Source organism: Lacerta agilis, chromosome 8, assembly GCF_009819535.1.
Source record: "Lacerta agilis isolate rLacAgi1 chromosome 8, rLacAgi1.pri, whole genome shotgun sequence".
Taxonomy (NCBI): domain Eukaryota; kingdom Metazoa; phylum Chordata; class Lepidosauria; order Squamata; family Lacertidae; genus Lacerta; species Lacerta agilis.
Genome location: NC_046319.1, coordinates 4,455,025 through 4,470,222, shown reverse-complemented (window position 1 = coordinate 4,470,222; position 15,198 = coordinate 4,455,025). Strand labels below are relative to the sequence as shown.

General features: G+C 48.0%; 1 protein-coding gene across 1 annotated transcript in view; it reads right to left on the bottom strand.

Annotated features, from left to right (window-relative positions):
* ADD2 (adducin 2) overlaps positions 1-15,198 on the bottom strand; it is a 71,988-nt gene that overhangs the window by 12,020 nt on the left and 44,770 nt on the right. Inside the window, exons 2-9 of the mRNA XM_033159110.1 lie at positions 14,943-15,153; positions 12,548-12,683; positions 9,823-9,974; positions 8,636-8,716; positions 7,409-7,558; positions 5,430-5,573; positions 4,682-4,780; positions 1,319-1,495 (exon numbers count right to left, since the gene is read on the bottom strand). Of these exons, the coding sequence (XP_033015001.1) occupies positions 1,319-1,495; positions 4,682-4,780; positions 5,430-5,573; positions 7,409-7,558; positions 8,636-8,716; positions 9,823-9,974; positions 12,548-12,683; positions 14,943-15,125 (1,122 nt within the window). The 5' untranslated portion in view covers positions 15,126-15,153. The remainder of the gene's footprint in view (positions 1-1,318; positions 1,496-4,681; positions 4,781-5,429; positions 5,574-7,408; positions 7,559-8,635; positions 8,717-9,822; positions 9,975-12,547; positions 12,684-14,942; positions 15,154-15,198) is intronic.

The following is a 15,198-nucleotide window of genomic DNA, read 5'->3' as shown; positions in this document are numbered from 1 at the left end:
CCTGCTGATTTTCAATCCTCCAAACCAATCCCAAGTTTCTGGTCCTGGTGGCTGTTGGCATGCATGAAAAACATTTGTATTTTTACTATCTTAGAGATTACCACATTTCCTATCAGTAACCTCTACCAAGATTCAGGTAGGTAGCCATGTTGGTCTGACGCAGTCGAAATATAAAAAATAAAATAAAAAATTGTCCAGTAGCACCTTAGAGACCAACTAAGTTTGTTCTTGGTATAAGCTTTCGTGTGCATGCACACTCTTCTACCAAGAGTCAATTGATAGCAGTTCTGATTTATGGGTTAAAGGTAAAGGGACCCCTGACCATGAGCTCCAGTTGTGTCCGACTCTGGGGTTGCGGCGCTCATCTCGCGTTAATGGCCGAGGGAACCGGCGTACAGCTTCCGGGTCATGTGGCCAGCATGACAAAGCTGCTTCTGGCGAACCAGAGCAGCGCACAGAAATGCCGTTTACCTTCCCGCCGGAGCGGTACCTATTTATCTGCTTGCACTTTGATGTGCTTTCGAACTGCTAGGTTGGCAGGAGCAGGGACCGAGCAACGGGAGCTCACCCCTGTCGCAGGGATTCGAACCACTGACCTTCTGATCAGCAAGCCCTAGGCTCTGTGGTTTAACCCACAGCGCCACCCGCATCCCGATTTATGGGTTAACCATAAGTTAATGGGATTCCTTAATGAGATCTAGCAGCTTGCAAATGCTCAGCTTGAAGTTATAAAATGGTAACCATCCATTATTAGACAATTTCGGCAGACGGCATCCAGGAACTCATTGAATTAAAATAAGTTGGGGAAAGGTTTGCTAAAGCCAGGGTGGGGAACTTCAGTGGCCCTCAAGTCACTCTATGTGGCCCTTGGGTTTCTCCCCACCACACCCCCTGCTGTGCCGCCTTTGCTTTGGCCTCTCCTGGAGTGCTTTTGCCTGGCTGGAATCATCTGTGGATTCTGATAATGCCGCTTGTTTGCCAGGAGGGAGGACAGGGAGGGGCGTGGGGGTGGGATGGGGGGTGTCAAAGCTAGCCTGCTTACGGACGCATTGTTAAAACCGTGTTTATGGAAGACAATCTTACTCGGCTACGAGTGATCGCCAAAGACTGTTCCAAGGTAACATCTGCATCAATTGCTCTGCCCATTTTTGCCTCTGGCCCCACCCGCCGCTGGCATGCGGGCACCAGAAGGTTGCCCAGAAGGAAAAGCATCCCTCAGATGGCAAGAGGCTCCCCATGCACTAGACAGAGAAAGTGAGGATGGGACGCATGTCCAGGAAAATGGGGGCACCGCTGGCATCTCTGCTTGCAGACGCACCAGGTTGTCGAGCATCCTCATCAGGGCCTCAAACTCGTGCTCTCCCAGCCGGCTCTTCTGCATGGGTCCAAAGGTGCTCCCTGCCCACCGGACAGAGCCAACGTCATGGGGCCGGTGCTTCTCTCGCTCCAGGACTATCAGATTCTCTGCTCCGCCGGCACTGGACAAGGCTGAGACCTGGAAAGATGCAAACCACAAGAGAGGCCATTTATCCCCATGTGGTGTCCAAGCAAAATATCCGAGCGCCGAGAGAATATCTGGAGAATAATTCAGAGATCAAAAAGTGCAGGAGGGAACACTGGGGGGGGGGAATAGTTGGGAGCCAATTTGTTGCAGCCCCAGCAGGAGCCCAAGGGTGCGGGGAGGGGGCCAAGACAGTAGCATCCTTTGGTGATCAAGGAAGTGTGGAAGGAGCACATGAATTGCCACCCTTCCACCTGCAGATGGCGATCATGCGCTGGGCCCTGGCACATGGCTGACCTAGTTTTTTCCAGCTGACGCTCAGAGGGGCAGACAATGGCACAGAACATCAAAGACAGGAATTGCAGGAAGTCAAACCTGCACCCACCCCCCACCCCCCACCCCGTCTGGGGTTGCAGAGCTTATTAGTTCCTGACAAGTGTGGGCAGAACTAGAAAGACAGAGAAGGGGGCCTGTTATGGAAATTATGGGGGGGGGCACCTAAGCAAAGTCTCCTCCCGAGTAAACTCATTGGGGTACGGAGTGATGCCCTTAAGGGAACCCATCTCTCTGCCATGATCCAGTAGGCGAGAGACCATGTACACAGGGAAATGCCTCAGCAGGTAATCTGTGGGTGCTTCAGGAAGCCACCGGGCTAATGTCCCTCAACCGGAATCCCATTGTTCTCTCCCAGATAAGTGCTCAAGGTATCCTTGCCAATACTTAAACACCCATTCACATTTGCTCAGGGCTATCTCCCTGATATTGCTCCGTTTCCCCCATATGTTAATCTTGCTTTTCCTATATGCTAATCATGTATAACCCTTCCCTTTCGTGATGTAGTGATGATGTTTTAGTAATGTAGAAATGACGTTTCCCCAAACTGTATTCTGGGATATGATAGGAGTTTTTAAAAGTTCTTGTAACGCTGCTCTCGGGGTGCAGTTTTACTGTAACCTATTGCACAATAATAAACCCTGTCTTGTCCTTTGCTCCAGGGGCTGGACTTCTTTTATTTAACTCCGCAGAAACCAGTGGGCTTATCCCCAAGGGCCAGGTGCCTGGGCAGTTCCACACCTGGGATTTTCCATTACAGGGCCGGGGAATACTGTTGTGTTTTGGGGGTAACATTTTTAAAGCCCCAGAAGAGGAAATAGCTGATGAAGCCCACCTGTGTAAATAATAATACAATTGATTAATTTATGGATTATGAAGCTTGACGTTCTATTCTTTAACTTTCTGCCTATGCAAAAAAAGTAAACATTACCAAATAAATTACGCAAAGCAAGAAAATGGGTGCAACATTTTCAATTTTTTGCAGATCTTAGCAGGAACCAGCTTGGAGGAAGGCAGTGGGAGCTTTTCCTTTCTTCTGCCATTCATCAGCATAGGGATTTTCTTTAGGATCATGACTGGTGCATGGAGGGTTAAACTTCACTACCGCCACCGCCCAGCAGTGGAAATAGTGCCCCTCTTGGCTTAATTGTTAATTTATTTATTTGTTACATTTATTCCCCACCTTTCTCCGAAGGAGCACAGAGTAGCATACATAGTTCTCCCCCTCCTCGTTTTATCTTCACAACAACCCTGTGAGGTAGGTTAGGTTACAGGGCCTTGTAATGTTGGGGCTGGTGGGATTTGTAGTCCAAAATGCCTGGAGGGCACCAGGCTGGGGAAGGACAATGTTCAACCAGCTGCAGGCTTTTCTAAAGCGTCCCAGAGAGTTCAGAACAGAAGCATGATTTTCACTGGGGACTCCACAGATGCCAGGAACCACTATACTCTGCCAAGTTTCACTCTGTAGCATGTTAGGTACACAATGTTCCTTCCATAACTCAAATTCTGAAGGAGAAAAACATCATTTCCCTGCGCCTAAAAATTTAATTATTGCAGCTGATGCCACTAAGATGTTACTTGGTTGTAGCCAGCTAAAACAAAATCGAAAATTCTTTCTAGTAGCACCTTAGAGACCAACTGAGTTTGTTCCTGGTATGAGCTTTCGTGTGCATGCACACTTCTTCAGATACACTGAAACAGAAGTCTTCAGATACACTGAAACAGAAGACTTCTGTTTCAGTGTATCTGAAGAAGTGTGCATGCACACGAAAGCTCATACCAGGAACAAACTCAGTTGGTCTCTAAGGTGCTACTAGAAAGAATTTCCGATTTTGTTTTGACTATGGCAGACCAACACGGCTACCCACCTGTAACTGTAGCCAGCTAAGATCTACTCAGAGTAGATGCACCGGAATGAAGGAAACCACATCCACTAATTTCATGGGGTCTATTTGGAATGTGGCTAACATTGGAAATAAACCATTGCTAATTTAACAGGGGTATGTGCGTGTGTGACATATGTGTGACATATTGTGTGTGAAGGCACAACCAGATGCCTTCATCTGCCCCAATTGCAACAAAACAGGTATCTCCCACAACAGTCTCTACAGCCAGAACAACCTTCCAACAGTTTGACCTACCCCCAAAGGGTGCTCCATTGCTTCCAAGACAGGTGGGTGCCAACCAACATGCGTTAACATATATACTATCAATAGTAACTGATACAAACTATCAATATCAATGGATATTGCTTACTTTAGAATGAATTTAAAATATTGTCACATGATATTCTCAGAATGAATTATCTGGGTTGGTTGCCACCTTGTGAACTTAAATGAACTGGCATTAGACTGACTAGAGTGGTGATGCCCTGATGTGCATTTTTGCTCCTGTGTTGTTACTGTGGCTGCTTTGGGCATGCTTACGTGGGGAAAGGACATACACAAATTGAAATAATAATGATATTAATAATGATGGTGTCTCTAATGCTGTCAAGGAGTTGGAGTAGATGGCCCTTTGAGTCCCTTCCAACTTTATAATTACAGTCATACCTCTGGTTGCGTTCGCTGCGGGTTGCGTTTGGCATGGGTTACAAATGCGCTGCACCCGGATGTACCGGAATGGGTTACTTCTGGGTTTGGTGCTTCGTGCATGCGCAGAAGCACCGAATCGCGCCACGCACAGACGCAGACGCAACGCTTCAGGTTGCACTCTGTTCATGTTGTGAACGGGGCTCCGGAATGGATCCCATTCACAACCAGATGCACCACTGTATATGATTAGATAAAACGTGCCTGGTGACTAAAAGAAGGGTGTGTGTGTGTGTGTGTTTTCTCTGCTGCTCACCTGCACTTCACAGGCAGCCTGCAAATGGAAGATCTTGTAGAAGGCTTCTTCCACCGTGTCTCCCAAGGCCACCACACCATGATTCCGCAACACTAGAACCTGCCAAGAGAAGGAAGGAGAAAGGGTCAGTAAAAATGGCAAAAGCCCTAGGTGCTTCTCAATTCTGTATAATCATTCACACTGCCTCTTGTCCAAGGATTTCAAAAAGTCTGTCTAAGCCCTACTTCAGAGGTCTAGATCCCAAATGCCAGCTCCTCCACACTTCCGTGTGTCCCGCCGTCCCCCCTGCCCCCACCAGGGAAACTGGCACTTTACCAATGAATCAGAGCAAGCACCAGTCAGGTTTTCTGTGAATTGATGCTTCCTTTGGTTCAGTGTTAAAGAGCAGGTTTTCCCGGGGAAAGTCATGGGGCAAACAGACAGAAAACCACTTGGACCCATGCCTAGAATGCATGGGGCAAGCAGAAACCCTCTTGCACCTGTGCTTTCTGGGCACAAAACAAGCAACGTGTGGACAATACCAAAGGGCTGTTTGACTGTGGAATGGACTCCCTCGGAAAGCGCTGGACTCTGCTCCACTGGAGGTTCTTAAACACAGCTTGGATGGCCACCTGTCTGGGATTGTTCAGTTGTGATTCCTGCATTGCAGGACCTTGGGGTTTTCTTCCAACCCTACATTTTGTTGATTCTACGACGCACCACGGCGCCAGAGGACGCTGAAGCCTGAATGCTACCTCTCAACCCTCACCTTGCAGGTGGGTCCTAGACACTTCTGCAACTCGATTCTGTCTGCTTCTTCCTCCATCTCCCCATTGAAGTCAAAGTAGACCATGTTCCCTGCCAGAAGTGCATCGTGGGAAATGGGCAAGAGGCCGTGCTTCATGGCAGACACCTGGGAAGGAGAAACAGAGATGCAAAGGTGAGCAGGTGGAGGTGAGCATCTACACTGTGTCTTGAATGGGCAACAGAGGTGGACCTGACCTTTGCACAGTAGGTTACATCCCAGGCATGCTAGAGTCAGAGATTTCTTTGCCTGCATTTCTCCATCTCCCCTTCCAGGGCACCTTCCAGCCAGGCAAAAGCACTCAGTGGCAAGAAGTGCCTTTTACCAACTGCAGTTGCTTCAACAGTTGTGGCCATTCCTGGACTAGGAAAGCCTGGGCACAGTAGTTCACTGGTTACTTCAAGGCTGGATTACTGCAGTGCACTCTATGTGGGGCTTCCCTTGTACTTTGATCCGGAAATTTCAGTTAATGTGCAGTGCTGCAGCATGATAGCTGACAGGATCGAGGCCTTGTCAGCACACAACACCTGCGTTCATAGGTCTGCACTGGTTTGGCAATTTGCTACCAGGCCAGGTTCAAGGAGTGACTATTAGCACATAAAGCTCTTAACCACTTGAGACCCGTTTTATATGTGAGATGGCCTTACCCCGCCTGTGCCCGCTCAAGTGGTTTGAATGGAACTGGCACTGTTACAGGGGCTACATAATACCCCTTCCACATCTCTAAGGACGCCATCTTTTAGTGTGGCAGCACTGACACTTTGCAACTCCTTCCCTATTGACATCAGCCTTCACTGTACTCTTTTGGGCGCCTGCTAAAACATTTTTTTTGTTTAGACAAGCCCACCCAGATGCTTAGAAAGTTGTTGCGAGCCTTGTCAGTGGTTGCACAGGAGTCATGAGTTTCTGCTCTCCTCCCACCCATCCACAAGCCTGGAATCTAGCCATTTTCTGCCCCTTCCCTTAACACAGGGGTGCCCAAACTTGTTTTCAAAGAGGGCCAGATCTGATGAAGTGAACATGCACTAAAGCTGTTGATCTTTTTTTTTTTTTTTTAGGATTTTACCCCAGGAAATAAACTGTCACAGGGGCTGGATTAAACCGACTGGTGGGCTGAATTAGGCCCCTGAAACGGACTTTGGATATGCCTGCCTTAACACCTTCCAATGCCTTTGATCAACATCCCCTCTGGGCGTTATGAGCCACAACCTGGGGATCTTGCAATGGAGTCAGGCTACTTTCTCAGAGGGAGAAACACCCGGGCTTTATTTGGGGACCTCCTGCCCGGAGGACACAGTCCCCTGCCATTTCCCCAATGACTGCAAAACAGTGCAAGAGTCCTTTATCCACTCAGCTCCTTCAGGGAGGTGGAATCTACCAGCCAATCTACTTTGCAGAGACTACAGCCCCCATAGCTGATTCAGAAGCTGTCCAAGGTCCTGATCTTGACTGAGCCTAGACTTTGACTGGACCCTGCCTGATTCCTGGCCATAGAACCAGGTGCAGGGATTCTGTTCCTCTTCCCTGTCTCATTTGCTGTTTTGTGGTTTCCTCTAAACATCTCATTTCTCTTCTCCTGTCACCTCTGCTGCCTTATTGTCCCCTTGGTGATCCAGCAGGCGCTTCTAATGTTCTTATTTGAATAAACTCAAAAGATGCCCTGGTTTACATGATGCCTTCCAGATAGCACTGTTGGGTTCAGTGTTGGGCATCCTGGATACTGTGAAACTGGGGTCCCCCCGACTATTCCTAGGACCACCTCCCATTCAGAGTCTCCCGGAGCCTCTGCAGTGCACAAGGAGGGATGGAGAGAGGCCAAGCTGTTCCAAGCTTAATGCTCTTCTATAAATCAGCCTCGGAGCCAGCCCAGATGTCTTGGCAGGAGGCTCTGTCTGCTGTTTCTCGTTGCTCTGTCAGCAAGACGAATGGACGGCGTTTCTTACTGCGGCAGTGGCTGGCGTGTGCAAATGGATGATGCATCTCACGTCTGGTCTGGCTGCATAGATGGCAGAGTGCAGGCTGAACCTACGGGTATCTACTGGGAAGCTGGTGCTGCCTGCCTCCACCACTTCTCCCAGGATGTTCACTTTAACCTGCAGTGCAAAAGAAAAGGTGGAAGCACAGATGGGTGAGAAGTGTGGGTGCTGAATTGCACCCTACAGGTGATGCCTGGATGGCAACTTCCTTTTGGGGATAGACGGGGTAGGGGACACAGTCTTTCCCAAACCAGGTGGCAAGCTAGGTCGACATGTGCCATGATAAATACATTATTGACAATATTCAAGGCTCATGGCAATCCAGCTACAATCCTCTCATGAGGGAGTCTGCCTGCTGCATCTCTGCATGAGTCACTGCTCTGGTTCTGCGAGCTTCCCATAATACCCACAGTGAATGAGTGAGCCAATTGCACCTCATGCAGAGACACAGTGGAGCTTCTCAACCTCGCTGGAGGCTGACTCTTCCACCTCTGCATTAAGTTACTCTTCCAGACTTGCAGACTTCCACTCAGGTCTAGAGATGCGGCAGATGTCTCTGCCGTCAGATGCTCCGCTTGTTGTATCTTTGTGTGAGTCATTGATCTGCGAGTGCCACCTGGCTGGGCAGAGGAAATCCCAAGGCAGTGACTTTGCAGTTTACAGAGGAGTGGAACCCCCCCCCCCCCCGCAGGACAGGCAATTCTTACCCTTACCCATTCTAAGAAGAAATCTTTACAGTCACAAGAGTGACGGGTACTTCCCATTTTAATTCAGACCCAGAGTGTGCCCCGTTATCAGAATTCTGCACTTTCTCATTTTATCCCCTCTCAACCCACACCCGGCCCCAGCAATCCTTTGCACATCAGACAGCAAAATATGAAACAGAGACCTCACCCTTCCAAGCCACCCTGCAGTTGGTGATTCCTTGGGTTTTATAAGGCTTACACTAGCCTCCTCCAACCTCCAGGTATTTTAGTCTCCAATTCCTATCAGCTGACCAAGCCATTTGCCCTCGATGATGCCAAGGGAACTGGGGGCCAAGACTCAGCACCATGCCTCTCATGATGTGTTGCCTGACCCTCCAGGGAGATGGTGTACTTATTTATTAATAATGCCTTAACCGTGAAGATGCTCAAACCCTCAAGTTAGCCAGTTGCGGAAATGGAGAGAGGGAGAGGGGTCTTGTGTGCTCACCAGGCTAGAAGCTGTAACTTCAGGACAGGAAAGGCCCACAGGGCAAATCAAGAAGTGGTCCTGTTCTTTGCTGACTCTCAGCTGTGAAAGGAAGACAAGAAGAGAATGGTGAGCTCAAGTCTCCATTTCCTTGGGCTCCTGTGGCCTCCTTCTTCCCTAGGGAAATTAAGGTCAGGAGGCTCTTACATTCATTTCATTATTTCCACCTTTAAGACACTGTTTATTTCTGCCATTTCTTACTATAAGACCCCAGGATGGCTTACGACAATATCATTTACCATTATGAAAACTGATAAAACTATTACAGATATAAAAACAAGTAAAACTGTTCCAGTCAGCTCAGTACAGTGTAAATTATGCCGAAGAGGCGGGTCCCACAAAGCAAAGCAAAACAAAACAAAACAAAACAAAAAGCACACCCTTCTTCAGCATCTGGTGAAACCTATAAAATGAAGATGGTAGAAACACTTCTGTGGGGAGGGAGGTCCACAGTTTAGTGGCTACCGCAGGGGAAGTCCTCTCCTGAGCTGCCATTTCCCGCACTTTCTGAGGGTGGCGGAACATCCAAGAGGGTCAGCAGAGATGGAGACTCGGGGCTTTAAATACTGTTACACATCACCACAATCTTTGAGTGTTGAAAGACTGACTCCAGAGGTTCCAGGCACTTAGGTTCCTTGGAATGAAGGTCAGCAAAGACTGTGATGCCTTTAAGATATTCTGGTTTTATTTACACATGCATACAACCTGAGCATAAGATGGAAGAGTTCGCAGCATCAGCACCCCATCAGATTTTGCTTCTCTATTAGTCACGGCTCTGGATCCAGCCCAGGACACTTTAAGATGAGGACACCTTAAGTGGCCTGTTAAGGTCACTGTCTTGAAAAGAAACTTGTCTGACCAATTCAGCAACCACCTGTTAAGATTTTAACCCTCACTGGGTAAACGAGCCCAAGAATTAGGAGGGACTCAGGACATCATCCAAACTGACCCCACCAAACACACAACAATATCATTGCAAGGACCTTCTTGGGCCTGGAAACAAACTGGCGCACCGTTGCCTTGAGCCAAAGGGGATAAAGTGGGTATTGACCAAGAAAAAGGAGATTTCAAAGCGTCTTGTTTCTTGTTTCCTAGCCACTGAAGGAGCAAAGTGGGTGGTGGGTGGCAGGGAAGGAGGGACCCCTCACCGTGACGCAGGTGCTGCTGAGCTGTGCCCAGCCATAGAGATCCAGCAGCCGGTAGACGCTGCTGACTTTGCAGCGCATGAGCCTCTCCCCTTTGGCGAAGGACGTGGAGTCAAAGCCCTGGAGGTCGTTGATGGGGGTCACCGTGGACAGGTCTGCGGGAGAGAAAGTGCACAGGAGGGGTCAGCTGGTTAAACAAACACTATCAAGGCATCACTGGAGCTGGGTGAGACGGTCCATTTGCATGTTCCAACCATGGCTCTGGAAAAGCACATTGCCTCTCATTTTCCTGCATTCCTTGTGGATTATTTAATTTCTATTTGAAACAGAGTTGGGGGACCTATTGGATACCACAGGACACGTTCTTATCCAGATAGGCCTTGCAGACCAAATTTGACAGGCGGGTGGGAAATTGCCTGATGTCACAATGATGCCAGATTCAATGTGCTTTGAAGTTCTGAAATTGGGACTTCAAAGCACCATTTAAGGTACTGCTAAAATGAAGTCGTCCCCCGCCTCCCCCGGCTTTAGCAGAGGATTATGAACCAGGAAGAACATATGAAGAGCCTGCTGGGTCAGGCCAATGGCCCATCTAGTCCAGCATCCTGTTCTCACATTGCTGCCTCTGACCATGAAAGCAGAGAATAGCCATTGTGGCTCATAGCTATCAATAGTCCTCTCCTATATGACTTTGTCTAATCCTCTTTTAAAGCCATGCCAAGTTGGTGGCCATCACTGCCTCCCGTGGGAGTGAGTTCCATAGTTTAGCTCTGTGCTGTGTGAAGGAGGACTTTCCTGTCTTGAAGGTTGGCATCAGATGCCCTGCTAAAATGGAGGGGGAACGCTTCAATTTAGCCAGGGACTTGAGGTAAGTGACTTTCTGGATCAGGAAAGCGTTTGCATGGAATCTGGTCAAACTGAGCAGGGCTCAACCTGCCCCCCTACTCCACTTGTCAGCTGGTGAGCAGGGAGTTAAATCCTGCTGCTTTGGTTACATGCGCCTGTTCCTGGCTGGAAACAGGCGTGGGGAGCCAATGCAGGATTTAATCCTGACCTTCTGGCTCACCAGCTGACCTTACAACCATTTGGCTAGGGCAAACCATCACTTCCTCCTACCATTTCAGGAGAAAGACCCTCCCTCACTGGCCGTCAAGTATCTCAAGGGACAAGATGGAGAGAGAGGAATTGTGGCTGGGGTGGAGGTAGCTGCAGAATGAAGAAATGGATCCCCTTTGGGGCTGGAGCCTCGTGTGTCAGGTGGGTGGGGGTTCTGCAGAAGTGAATGCTAGGAGCAATGTGTGGGTCCGCCAAATTCAAAACAAGCTTGAAAAGTGGGGGGGGGGTTTGTCCCATGAGAAGACCAGGTCTGGGTACAGGGGGAGGCAAAAGGCTGAGCACAGTCAGGCCTTGCTGTAGTCACATCATACATTTAAAGCAATGTGACACCACTTTAAACAGTCACAGCTTCCCCCCCCCAAAAAAAACTTCTGGGAGCTGTAGTTTGTTAAGGGTGCTGAGCGTTGTTAGGAGACCCCTTCCCTATTCCCCTCCCAGAGCTACCGTTCTCTGTGGAGAGGGGCTGATTATTGGACCACTCTAGGAATTGTAGTTCTGGGAGGGGAACTGGGGTCTCTTCACAACGCTCAGCACCATATATATTCTTTGGGGGAAGCCATACATGTTTAAAAAGTGGTACGATATTCCTGCAGATGTAATGGTGTGAATGTCACCTGTGTGGTGGCCAGGAGGTCTGTGTTTATGTGAGGCCCAGGCAGATTTGTAGGCAAGAGGAGGGAGGGAGGAGGGAGGGGCGTAGGGGGGGGCGGTCCGCCCCATGTTCCATCATGGAGGGGGTGACAAATTATCAAGGAACAATTACTGCCCCACTCGGGCGGTTCATAAAAAAACTTTTTAAAAAAATGCCTGCTCCAAAGGTCTTATGTTACTATACTAGGGATTATATGGCTACAGTATATATGAAATTTCATGCATATCAGTTAATATCTTGACCCTCCTCCACCAAAATAGCTGTTTACTTGGCTGTTTTCCTATGTTGTGAAGGCTGAAATTTCAGTTCAGTGGAGCACTTACTGTTCCCAACTCTAACCCTGTGGAAAGCCATCTAATTTAGATTTAGATTTAGATTTAGATTTATTTATTGTCATTGTCCGTATATACACAGTATACACAACAACGAAAATCAAACACCCAAAGACCGGATTTACCATACACATTTGCACATATCTCCAACACTCTCATCCTTATTAAAACATAATCTATTAAAACATAACATAATCCAGAGAATAACATAACCTATTAAAAGCATAGCATAACCTAAAAAGCCTGTCTCATTCCTTACTACTCACTGCTTTAGACTTTAATTTGATTTTGAGATATTTTTAGGAGGTAATTTAATTGTTGTTTGATTTTATACCAATGTTATGTATCTGATGTTAGCCACCCTGAGCCCGACTTCGGCCGGGGAGGGCGGGATATAAATAAAAGTTGTTTATTATTATTACTTGTTATTATTCCTTTATAAGAAAATATGAAGTAACGTTAAACCATTTTTGCAGGGGGGGTGGGAATCAATGGGGGTGTGTGACAAAAAAATTTCCGCACTGGGTACCACCTGACCTTCCTACGTCTCTGGGAGGAGTAAAGGGGCTCAGGAGGCGGAGAAAGTGCTTTGGCACCAGACTCATTCATACAAGGGATGCCAACTTACTCAAGGGCGAAGGCGGGAAGACGGAAGGGGCAGTGCTGGCCATGAAGTCTGCAATCTGCCGGAGGGCCCAGATATTGGAGTTGTTTCCTTTCTTCATTTGCTCCTTGATGAGGCTCTCCAGCTCCTCCCTGAAAGACTGGGGTGGGGGAAACCCACAGAGACCCTGAATGATCCAGGCTGCAGCAGCTCGGAGTCCTCCTCCTCCTCTGTACCCTTCAAACTCTGACATTCGTTTGCTCAAGAATGACCACTTCATTCATTTGGATATTCAGGGACCAGAGAGAGACCCTTTCACCTGCCCAGGAAGACTCTCAGGCTGATCCGAAAGTGGTCATTCTTATAATAAAGGGAGACTTCATTGTAAAACCACTGCAGGGCAGGCCCATCCATGAGAAGCGGCGCCAGCATTGCTTGCCACTGTTTTTTGAGGCAAGATCTTGAGAGGTCTTGCCCGCATCCTGCAAGATCTCGCCAGAACCAACCTCTGCTCAGCTAGGTAAGGGATGTTTTGGCAGCAGGGCAGGGCAGGGCAGCGTAGCACTTCATGTTGCGCGGCTAGGCGAAGTCCCCCCAAACCCCGGGGCAGTCCCTGAGGGAAATAACGACTCTGAATCCAACTGTATGACTCAATCTCTATTGTGTGTACTGCATAATCCCTCCTTCTACCTGGCCAATCCCCCTGGCAACACCTCCCCAGCCGGGATTGGGCGGCTGCTAGAGTAGGTGGAGTCCACAGGTATCCCAACCTGGGGAAGGCAAGCCAGACCAACTACCAGGAGCTGCCACCGTGATCCAATGGGTCTCCCCGCGACCTCGCAACATGCGCACCCCATTTGATGTGGGGAACGCTCATTTCACCTCAAGTGGTGAAATGGGATGAATCATCCCTGAACCACTGAATGACTCTGGATTCAATCACACTAATGGCTTTCTATCCCACCGCAGCTGTTAATTAACTTCACAGCGCTGGGGTCATTGTTAATCTTTAAGGTATCCACATAATTTGGGGAAATGAGAAGTGGAATTGTAACATTTATTGGTTTCCATAGCCATGTGTGTGTGGTAAAAGGGGGCGGGGGTGGGCTTTCCTATTGCCAGGAGTCAGAAACCCTTATTGATCAGCTGCAAATCACTCAGGAGATCAACGAGTAGACCCAAACATGCACAGGTCCTGGATCAAGCACAGGAGGAAAGTTTGAACAAAAAAATGTAAGAAGAGCTTGTTGGGTCAGGTCAAAGGCCCATCTATTCCAGCACCCTGTTCTCAAATTACCCTATTTCCCAACTCTGTTCTAAAGGGGACCCCCCAAAAGTATTTGGGGCACCTGTAGCCAGTGCCGGATTTACATATAAGCTAAACAAGCTATAGCTTAGGACCCCACTCTCTTGGGGGCCCCAAAAAAATGTAAAGGAAAAAAAATTCAACAATTACTTTGATAAAATACATATTTTGTTATGTGCAAATGGCTTTAGATACCTATTAGGTCCATACATTTCCATACAGCATATATTCAGCACAAAAAAACAGTGACAATTTGTTGTTGGCAAAGGACAGTTGGACATATAAAGGGCCCCATTACCTTCAGTAGCTTAGGGCCTCATCAGACTGATATAAAATCCACACAGAAACATATTATTCATTTTAAATCGCTTGTGGGAACAACTCAGAGGCTGTGAAAGAATGAAGGCTAACAACAGAACCGGAGAATATCGGAAAGAATACGACATGCAGTGGAATTGAGAAGATGATGAGCCTTCCAAAACTTGAAGCGTGGGGAGTCCCAAAAAATAAATTATAATTTGGCAGAATATTTGGATTATATGAATTGCATATGTATAATTTGGTATATTTAATATGATTTGATTGAATTGTTAATTTGGAAACTTTAATAAAAATGATTTATATATACAGTGGTACCTCAACTTACGAAATTAATCCATTCCGAAGGCGAGCTCGTAAGTCGAAATCTTCGTAAGTCAAAGGCACCATCTCGGAATGGGGAAAAAATTCGGAAGTTGAAAAAAGCAGATTCAGATTTCCGTGAGTCGAGGTATCGTGCCACCGCTTTCCCTTCGGAAGTCGAAAATTTCGGAAGCGGCGGCCATTTTTTTGCTTCTGGAGGTCATTTGAAAGTCGAAAAATACGGAAGTCGAGTCACTCGTAAATTGAGGTACCACTGTATATAAAAAAGCTTAGGGCCTCATCAAACTTAAATCCGGGCCTGCCTGTAGCCCAGAGTAGGTCATGTGGCCCTGCCTCAAGGTCAGACATGTTCATCAGCTCAAGCACCAGCTGAGCTCTGCTGCTCCTGAGGGGAATGGCTCTTGCCTTGCTGCACAATGTCCCCCCGCCCTGTCAAATCTGGCTTGTACCATTGAGGTGGGTCATACTCACAGGGCTTTGCAGAATCATGGTGACCCTTTTCTTCTGCTCCATCAGGTTGAAGTCTTGGCGCAGGTCGGCAGCCATGTTCCTGATGCGCAGGTACTCAGGGTCATCTTCTGAGAAGCGGTCAAAGTAATGCTGGCTTTGGGTGGGGAGGGAGGAGACCTCCTCGGGGATGGTCTCACTGCTCATTTTGGATTTTCTGGTCTACTTTGGGGGCCTGCACAAACAAAGATGGAAAGGCCAATTGCACCCTCTCTCTCTA